This window comes from Centrocercus urophasianus, unplaced genomic scaffold (assembly GCF_019232065.1).
Source record: "Centrocercus urophasianus isolate 14NV4802_14NV808 unplaced genomic scaffold, USGS_Curo_1.0 seq_26, whole genome shotgun sequence".
NCBI classification, from domain to species: Eukaryota; Metazoa; Chordata; class Aves; order Galliformes; family Phasianidae; genus Centrocercus; species Centrocercus urophasianus.
In genome coordinates this window covers 7,393,324-7,403,993 of record NW_024884822.1, presented here as the reverse complement: position 1 = coordinate 7,403,993, position 10,670 = coordinate 7,393,324, and the positions used below count along the sequence as shown (strand labels likewise).

At 43.1% G+C, this 10,670-nt stretch overlaps 1 protein-coding gene across 1 annotated transcript in view; it reads right to left on the bottom strand.

Moving 5' to 3' along the window:
* Positions 1 to 1,579: 1,579 nt before the first annotated feature.
* The window catches only part of NSG2 (neuronal vesicle trafficking associated 2), a 34,040-nt gene continuing 24,949 nt past the window's right edge, over positions 1,580 to 10,670 (bottom strand). Inside the window, exons 4-5 of the mRNA XM_042826485.1 lie at positions 3,323 to 3,433; positions 1,580 to 1,785 (exon numbers count right to left, since the gene is read on the bottom strand). Coding sequence (XP_042682419.1) covers positions 1,594 to 1,785; positions 3,323 to 3,433 — 303 coding nt within the window. The 3' untranslated portion in view covers positions 1,580 to 1,593. The remainder of the gene's footprint in view (positions 1,786 to 3,322; positions 3,434 to 10,670) is intronic.

Sequence of the window (10,670 nt, the reverse complement as noted above, 5' to 3'; positions counted from 1 at the left end):
TGCACCCACCACCATCCCCACCGCCACCTCCCAACATGTCACCAAAGAAACCTGCCCAAGCCACAGAGACACTCAGTCACATCTAGCTTTATTTTAATCCCGTCAGAAAAGTTCAAGAATTACACCAAAAAATACTTCAGTCTCTGCTACCTACTGACAAAAAATACACCACAAAATTATAAACTGTTCAGTGGTTTGCTGGAGTTTGGATTTTTGGTGGAGGGAGTGGTTTGTACATTTTGAGTGAGAAATGAATTTACAGATGGAAGGAGAAGGGAGGATAGGAAATCAGACAATGACATTTGGCACTACATTTTTAGCTACACTATACAGTTATTTATCATGATGCCTGTTAGGACTGAGGAGTTCTGCCCTGATTTACACCCTCTAGTGTCTATGTATGCGAAATGGAGGACAAAACTGCCCAATGCAGGGAAGAAGGGGTCAGTTCCTAATTTCCATCCCAGTCTAGCCACAAATCTGAAAAAAGCAGCCTTAGTACGACATAAACCTTGCACTCTGCTCCTGCTGCTCAGCATCTCCTGCCAAGCAGCATAACCTCACAATAATGAGCCAAGTGGTGGTTCTGAATAACAGAATCCCTTCTTTTAAAGTCCCACCACTCTTTAACTGCCATTTGTGGGGAGAAGATGTTTTACACCAGCTGGTATTGGTCTAAGCTTGGGGTCTGGTCTGGGTATACAAGCAGAGATCCAAAGGGACCCTTCTACTCTGAGAGCATGCTATGGCCAACCCCCTCCCACATCACTTACTAAAGGTCGCTCAGGAAATCCATGCCAAAAGTAGGTAAAGCCCTGATCTTCTGACTGCCACCAGCTCTGTGCTCACAAATACACTCCTGCTTTCACTACAGCAGTTTTTATCCTGCTCCACATCCACACACCAGCCAGGATTTCAGAGCCCAGTTGAGATCACCAGAGCAGTGACAGCTCTTTAGGAATGCCTGGATCTTCCCGGATTTGCATAAGCCCCTGTTCAGGTGTGTGTGTGCATGTGCTTTTACACCTGTGCATGTTTGAGGGAGGAGGGGATATTTGCATCTCTCAGCAAATGCACACTGATACTGGATTTAGTTTGATACCAGTTATCCCCCCTTTGGCAAGCTAAACAACACTGCAATGTCCTTCTGACAGGTTCTCTCTATCCTGTCTCTTAAAAGGGTTTCAGCTATTCTTCAACTGCATGTTAAGTCTGAGTCACAGCTTTCCAGCAATGGTAATGTTTTGTAGGATTCCCTTTGCTGCTTTTATCCTCTCTGGCTGTTTATCTAATTTGCTTTTTTTGTTTTTTAATTTCTTTTTCTAACAAATAGTTAAGCAATGATTTAAAAATATTTTTACATCGTAAGGTACAGTCAACATCAAACATGCCTTTGTACAAGAGCTCGACTCGGTTACAAATCAACGAGAACAATGCACAAAAAGAAATATCCATTAAGATGACTCCCACACTTGGGTCTTATTTATTCCCATCGTGCTGCTAGCACAGCACCCACTCTCAATTAGAGCAATGCAGTATAGACACGGTGTTGTCCCCCCACCCTCCCACTTCGCCCATCACCACTCGTTAATTTTAATGACCTTCTGTTTTGGCGGCCTTGGCTTCATGGTTTACTGACCCTGAGGACAGCCAGGGCGATACAGCCCGGGAACTGGTCTGCTTGGCCATGCTGTAGTGGCTGATGACGGTGTAGAACCTGCCCCGGGAGTTGGAATCCTGTGCGGAGTAGTAGGCATCCAGGGAGGCTGGGATGCACCGCTTATGCTAGAAAGGAGGAGAAAGCAAGAGAAGTAAAGAAGGGTCCTATCAGCCTTAGGCTCTCCTTTTAAAAATCTCGTTAGGTGCTTGCGTAGATGAAGTTTGACTCATATGCTGCAGTGAGAGCATCTGCTGCACAACCCCTACTGCCTTTCAGCAGCCATGTGGGAATGCACAAAGTTTAGACTCAGCAGCAGCCTTTCAAGCCTGTTGCTACTGGCAACCCTGACTGTAGGCAGATTTCGTTGCTGGGTTGGAAATGGGGGCTGTAAAATGAAGATTTGAGGGGTTCGGTGTATTACTGGCACATACAAGGACCGACGTCCCTGCCAGGAGTCCTACTAGAGTACATGGGGCAGCTTCTGTCCTGATGCAGAGAGATCTCCATAGAGTGAAGTTCAGAATTAATCCTCAGCCAGGCAGAGGACAGACAGAGGCAGAGTAAGCTGCAGATGTGCAGCTCTGTTGTCCCTGACCTGCAGGATAACCACTTTGGAAGGATGGTAGGAAGCATGGCCCAACTGCCCGGCCCTTGTCAGAGTTTCTTGGCTGTGCAGACACTGCCAGTGTGTCTCCTCTACACTACTTGGGTGCTAAGAACTGCACAGATAAATCAATTCACTTTGCAACAGCTGTAAAAGAGCAATGAAACAGTAAAAATACCAGACAGGATGGCATTCACAAAGTAGGACCAGTGATATAAAAGGCCCCAGGTATTATTATTATTAAATGATGAGACAACCCAGCTCCCATATCAATGTGATTAGCAGAAATCCGAATTCAAAGCCTTTAATCTTTTCTGAAGTTCGGGTTTGGATCTGATTCTGAAATTCACGTCTGAAGTCCTAAATTCACTTTTATACAACCAAAGAGAATGATTCACAATAGCTACTGTACAAATAAGCTTACTCTATTTTCCAACTCACAGACCATTCTTAGTGTGGTCAAGCCTCCTGTGTGTTCATGAGTTCATTTGTAGCAAAGAGTGAGCGACCCATTTTGCAATTATTATTATTACTATTTTTAATCTCAACAGAGCAAGCAAATAGTTCTGTGTATTTGACATAAAACTGCAGGGCAGAAAGTTTTCAGCAACTAGGTTGCATGCTTTTGTTCTTGATAGATGCTCAAAAGCACAATAAATGAGCACAATGGGCAAATTTGGATTTCTTCCAGAAAGGAGTGCCAGCACTCTGGGAGCTTGCCTTGCATTAAAATGTATGCTAGTAAACCTTGGTCCTTTCAATGTGTGGGAAGCAAACATGGGATATTCCAGCTGCAATAAATCTATTCACAAATAGGAGGGATTGTTCCTGAACATCTGTCTGTAGTGTTCACCAAAGCTAATCCCAACAATTACAGTGTAACAGTAGCTGATGGAAGCAGATGCAACCCCACATTTCCCATAACACTTTTCCCATTTCAACACATTCTTGCCAAATGCTCTGTTTGGTCTGGTCAAAAAAGCAGACCAGACTGTAACCATGTAGTCATTTAGAGTCTATCATTATCTCAGGCAATTCATCCGGCTGAAGTTTCTTACCTTATAAACAAATCCATCTGGGCAACTGTGGTCATAAGTAAAGGCTTTGTATACCACAAGAAACACTATGCAGGCAAGGAATGCAAGAGCCAGACTTATGAGAATAGTGACCTACAAAAGAAGGATAATGTTACTCTACATATGTTAAAATGGCATATGAGCAACCTCATAATTAAAAGACTTATAGTAACATCCATCCTAACAGACTGCAGTCTTCACTTCACTGTGCAGTACTTAACTAAGCATGGTAATTGAATGAAGGCTAGATCCAATAGCCCTGAATTATCACATCATTTCCATTCCCTCCACTCCCCTACCCCCAAGACTTTCAGGAGTGCACATTCCTGTGTTTAACCCCTTGCAGTGCTTTTGGCCTTCTTGGAGCCTTTGCGTTCCCAGGATCTCATCACCTCCTGGCCCAGCAGGACCCCCAAGCAGCCAGAGGCTCCACATTCAGAGCCTCATCTGTGCAGGTAAGCTGCCTCACAGCCACGGCAAGATACCATTTTTCTGATAGCAGAGGTAGGTCAGCAGGTAGGAAGAATGAAGCTTTAGGAGCACGTTCCTTTGTGTCTTCTGCTGCAAGGTGAAGTTACTCCTTGAGTAGCTTGCAGAAGGTGGGAAGAAATCCTCTATCAAAGGCATAAAAAGAGAACAGCCAACCACTGACGAAAGCCAGCATGTATACCCACAGCATGCCCATGAGCAGGGAGGCAGGAGGTTTACTCTCCCCATTCAGATGCCTGGATTGAAGCCCTGACCCTTGGTTTTAGCTGAGCTAAAACCTGTGTCCTTCCTTCAGGCTGAGCAAGAGCCTCAAATACACATTGTTCAAATGCACTGAGGTTCAAGTTGATAATCACTTCATCAGGGTGCATGCATATGGGTGTATGTCTGAAACACCTTGGGACAACACCACTCCCTTGTCCCTTTGCCTGAAGCTTTCTTCATCCCAACTGGTAGTTCAGCAAATGCCCTGCAAAAGCCTCTGGACTTCTACTACCTGTTTTACAGTAATTCATCCTGTTGAGACTGGTGTCTCATGCCAATCCAGATTGGCATGAAAAAAATCATAATGCCTGGAGCTTCAGAGTTACCACGCAAACTAGGGCTCATAATCAAATAAAGACACTTATTGAGATGATGGGGGTGGGAACAGCAGTAAAGGATCATTTGGAACTGTTGCATAGCCAGGGCAGGGAGTTGGAGCTGGGCACCACCAGAATTTGGCAGGATGTTTGCCTCCATGAGGAAGGTGCTGCAATCTCCTGTGCTCTGTGAGCCTATCGGAGCTTGCACTGAGGATGATCCTACAACAAAAGTTTGAGGTTAGGCATGAGTTTACAAGAGGGATGAGGATTTCTGAGGCTTTTTCCTACTTGCAGACTCAATCTGCTTGCTTCTGGCTCCAACTTTCCCACCAGGAGCAGAGCTCAAGACTGCAAACTCTCCCTGATTGCAACAAAACTGAACCACTAAGAGAACAGCAATGGCAGGAAAAGGCACGGACTGTGTGCTTACCCTGCAGACATGTTCCCACCAAACCAGGCATGTGCTTATCCTTACTGACAGAACAGATATCCAAAATATGCCCTCTCCCCAATAATAGGGCTGCATTTACCTGTACGAAAGGCAGCAATTGTCATTTACTGTCCTAGCAAGGAAGAGCCACATTTTTTCATTTCTATCTAATTATTCAGTAATTCTAATTATGTTGGTTCACCCACTGTAGCTTCTGCTGTTCCAGTTACATCATTTTTATGTTCTTCTACAGGTGTCTAAGGAAATTCAATAGCATGTACAGGCAGAAGCTGTTCCTTAACTATATGTAGGAGATTGGTCATAGTACAGAGCGGAAAATCAGAGTTAATTCCCACAGTATAGTGACCAAGCTTGTAAAGAACAGCAGCTAACAAATAACACACTGGATACATCTCAGAATTTGTCAATATAGTATTACTTGTACATCACTAACATAATATATCAATACATGCATGCTAATTGCTTAATATTGACTCACTCTGAATTTTGCTCCAATTCCCCCCTTTAGTCACTGCAGTAGCTGTCATTCTGCAAACCTGTAAGATATGCAATCCCTGCACAGACTCAGAGGGATCACTGTCATTGCTTTGCTGTGCAGAAGGGACATCCCACACTCATAGATCCTGCAGAGGATTGCAATGTCTGGTGAGACGCATTTTTAAGCACATAAGGCATTGGGACATTTTCTCAGAGAAGCTAAAACAGCCTTGGCGAATTCTAGATGATCCAGAGCTACAAGTTTGGTGGCTTTTTTAAGGCAAAAAGTAAGAGTGAAGTTATGTCTGTATGTACTATGCCAAATCTGACCCATCACATCCTGTTCAAATCCCAGGAAAAAGAGAGGTATGGAGACCATGTCTAGCAGAAGTGATTCGTAAATTCATTGTTAAATCAGAATATTTTAGAATAAAAGTGCAAAAAGGTAAGATGACCAGGTAAGATTGGAGCTAATAGGATTTTCTAGTGGTGAACAGTTCACTGAAGCCATAACTCTACTTTTAGAAAAACTGCTCATATTAAGCCATCCTCCTTAGGGCTTAATCTGCTGCAAAATGGGTTAATTAAGCAAAAGGCAGGAGCACAGGGGCACAGGGAGAAGAACTTACTGCTGGGTCTCATCAGAGAACATGTGTAAAAGTCTTGGTGTGCTGAAGAGATAGCTGGTAAAAGAGAAGAACAGCTGTATGAATTTCACCAGTTACCAAGAAAATATGTCCTCCACTTCCTCTCCAGCAAAACACATCTGACTGTGAGTTTGAATAGACTTCCTGGATTATGCATGCCTACATTCTCTACTCTTTCCAACAGAAGATCTGCAGAAAAGAACCCTCTCCAAAAAGACCCTGATCTTGCAGATCGATGTGAAAGAGCATGTCTCCCCATAGAACAAATGTCCACCAATTCTTTCTCATCTAAAAGAACAGTAAATCCAGTAACTCCTCTCATAACACTGTATGTAGTAATGCACATACGAAGGCAGTAAGGCAAGATATAGCATCTTGGTCTACCAAAGCCAGTGTTTAGAGGCTACTCTTGGCAACGGGCTCAGTAACTAAGAAATGCTCAGTTCTCCATAATTGCAACGTACAGTGAATGAAGAAATCTTGCATTGGTTAACCTGGAGGAACAAACTTAGGATCAGGTTAAAGGAAGTAACAAAGTTCACTGAAATTATGCTAAATACCACCCATGAATACACAGAGTGTAACTCTGAGAAAGCATCTCTTGTTCTGAGAAATAAGATGCTCATTCTCTAGCTTTGTTTAGCAAATAGAAGGGCTAGCTAAAGATCAGCACATCCCTAAGAGTAAGAAATCAGACAAAGATGGCAGGAGAACCACATGGGTGAGTAAGTAGCTCATGGAAAAACTCAAACAGAAGAAAATCTACAGAGCGTGGAAAAGGGTGCTGGCAACTTGGGAAAAATAGAGGAAGATTGTCAGGGCATGCAAAGATGCAACAAAGAAGGCCTACTTCAAATCAAGTCCTTCGGGGATCCTTCAGGGCTGACTGCAGCTAAAGGAGATGCTGTGAAAGGGGAACATTCCCTGAGCTGTTGGTTGTCTCTCCCATCCAGAACAGCTCCATGCCTTCCTTTCCCAAGAGCTGTTGACAAAGTCGTTTTGAAAACTTCTCCCTCTAAGCTAGATAAAATGGCCAAGTTCTTCTTTTGGCCTTCAAAACCACAAAGAACTGAGCTGTCTGGAGTTAGAATGAATGCCTCTTCTTTTTCTAAATCCCCTGTGCACACACAGCCTACGGAAATGACCATTAGTAATGTGATTTGACTGGTTCCTTTCCTCTTGCCTGCCCACTGAGCCCCTAAAATAATAAATTCCCATCTGCTCTGGCGCTTTGCTCCAGCAAAGTGCTGACACCCAATTCATTTCCTCCCAGGAGCAGGTCCCTTCCGCTGAGCTTTCTTCTCCCTCCTGGGTGTAATTGAGCCCATTTTCACCTCCCTCCTGCCATTTCATGCACTTGCAAAATTACAGCGTGACACAATATTACACATGATGATGCATAGTGTAAAATTGTTCTGGGATGAAATGTCGTGTCCGATGTTAAAGCCCAGAGGAAAAGGAAGGAAAAATACATTCCCAGATATTTTGCCAAGTCAGAGCTAAGATCCACCTCTATTCCAGAAAATACAAAGCTTAATTAGCATTCAAACATCAAAGAATCATAGAGCTGTAATACCTAATAAACCTCCCTTTTTTTCTTTTTTTTTTTCTTTTTCTTTTTAATGAATAACATGAACCTTGGCGGTCTCTGAGCAATATAAACACTCACAGAGGGGAAATAAAATTTAGTGAGCAGATAAAACCTAGAAGTGCTACAAGCATGAATCTGTCATGAGTGACTGCTTGAGTGGGTAGCTGGAGGGGGATACTTGCCCACCTGTTCCCCAAAGTCATATACAGCCCCCAAAGGTTCCCCTAAGAGGGGAGTGTGTCTGCTGGAACAAAGCAGAGATAGCATCACTACCACACCGAAAGTCTCCCCATCCACCATAAAACACGGAAAAGGGTTTGATCTGAGCCCCCTGACATCACTGGAAGATGTTAAGCTCCAACATGAGCGCGTTGGCTCAGCCCCTCCCCCCCTTTCCCATAGAAGCACACGTTGCATTTTCACAACAGCACAGACAAAAATAACTAATATTCTCATCAAGCAACATGAGATGCCACTAAGTTTTTTCATATCATGCATTCAGGTATCCTTCCTGCTGTTCTCATTTTGCAAAGACAGTGTGCACCCATTGCTCCCCATGGTAGTCAGCAACACCTGGGAGCAGTGAGTCACTCCAAAACTCAAGCCCTAAGGCTCTGACTTGCACATGAGGGTTTGAATGCAATGTTGATGACCTGCTGAGCTACAGAGCCCTGGGCTGTTCCTTACTGCAGCACAGATCAGGGACGTACTCTGGTGCCTCAGTCCTGTGAAATCTAAATTCTCTGGAAGTACCTGGGGAAAACACAGAAGAAAGCAGAGAAAGACAGATCCCGAGCTACGGCTGATGGGAACACTACCACATACTGCAGATATTCTGAAGGAATATTTTTCAGGCAGTGCAGGTGGGGGAAGGGTCTGTCAGCAGATGGCAGCTCCCTCAAATTTATGTACTGTTCGAATTGAGTTGACAAATATTTTTTTTCCCAGTGGGGACTGGATGCAGACTGCTCTCTATTAGTATTCAGCATCCAACCTGTGCTGGTTGAGTTGAGGGGTTTGTAGGGTTGGGTTTTTTTCCATTTAAACAACGTATTACTTACATTTCCAGCTGGAGAAATATAACTTATAGTCATGGCTCTGGTGGTGGGGCTTGTCATTCCACCTTTATATATTGTTCACCTTGTGAGAACTCGGCATAAAAATAGTTAAAAATCAAAATAAAAAATTGGGCAGGGAGAGAAAAGAACACGAGCACTCAATTTTAAGCCATCTCACCATGAACACGATGTCTTACAAAACTGTGAAGCAATAACTATTGGAAAAAGGACGTGTGCGTTTTTTTTTTCCTAACCCAAATAACAACTGTTCAATGAAATGAATCATAATTAATCTAACAAATTTGCTCTGTACAATACGGTCAGCAGAGATCTCAGTAAAATTCCAGAAAGATTAGACATTCATATGGAGATTCTCCATGTAGCTTAAACTAGGGCTTAGTAAAACTAAAGGGGCAGCTCCCTCTTTCCCCTCTGAGCTCTCATATTTAATAAATTGAATGAGTCCTTCAGATTCAGACCTACAAATGTCTAAATCTGCTCTAGTTTCCTACAGGACACTAAAATCAGCAGTAATTTGGCACTGTCTGTAGGCCCAGTTGTCTCCAGAGGGGTAAGAAATTGTCCATTCTGGGCTTTCATAAATTCCTTTGACATATCTCAGTCTGGGTTTCCAGTGGAAAACTCAGCTCACCAGGTACAACACTACAGTGCTAAAGCTCAGTCCCAGCATAGCTGATACTCAGGCAGCACTCTTGTCATCTGCTGTCCGAAATTTCTTTTAAATACCACTGTGCTGCTGTTTCTTTGAGAGGAAAACAGCTACAGGGAGTCCAGCCTTGGAGAAACTCAGCAAGAACCTCCTGCTCTTTGTGGACCAGGCATAAGTCCTGGGAGCCACAGCTGGCAGAAATTCTGTCAAGATCATTTTCATAGCTGAGCTACATAAGAGCTATGCTTGGATAGGCAACAGGGTTCTTTCCATGTTTTATGCTAATGCCATTCGACCTGGAAATGTATCAACCCATTGACAACCTCGTTAACAATCTATAACAAAAAGGCAAAATCATCAGTCAATTTGCCACTGGGCCAGTCCCAAAGATCTTGTTACTGGATAAATTTTTCAGCTGTAAGGACATCGCACTCTCATATCATACACTCATGATCTTATTATAAGAATTTATGCTTGACAGTGAAAAATTTAGGAGAGTAATTTATTCCCCTTCATTCCATAACTTCTTCCAACTGATAATTAGATGTAAGATTGACAACATTAAATCTTGACATGAAAGCTACAGCTAAAGTGAAAGATTCTGGAGCAGCTCCCAGCTCCAGATCCGGCTATCCTGGCTGCCTCCTACCTGCATGCCAAGAAGAAATCCAAAAGTGAACCACTCCAACCTTTGCATCCTGTAAGAAAACCCAGAAACAGGCAGAGAGGGAACTACTGCATGACTCATACAGACTGACCAGGGAGACAAGGGCTCTGAAATACACCCTAAAAAGAGCTACTCTACTGTTCAGACAGCCAAAGAAGCAATGTAGTGAAGCAGCACGCTATTATACAAAAGTTCATTTAGCTGCACTTCTTCAAAAATGGCATTTCTGTCCTGATTTATAACAAGCCTTTTGTAATATGTTGCTGGTTTTGCTGATTTTTTGAGAACAGCCTCTGAAATTTTGAAAGGCTAACAAATGAAGTGGTAAAATAGTCATCATATTTGCCTAGTACTGTTCAAGAAGATGTAGGATTTGTCCTTTATTATTACAGCCCAGTTTCACTCCAGATGGTGTCCAGATTCTTAAGTAGCCTCTAAAAGATGCTTTGTCAACTGCCCAAATCTTCGAAGTTCTGGGAAAATACTTCTTTGTGCTACATGGCTTCTATATGAAGCTTAAAGGTTTGTGTTTCGTTTTGTTTTCTTATCTTTGAATTCATGACCATAAAACAACTTGGCACCAGTTCTCCTAGGACTGCTGAACAACATCCATGAGGATATTATAATCCCGGGGTGCAAAAAATCTCCCATCTGCTCAACCATTTCATAGGTTTCTTTCAGCCCACACATTCCAGC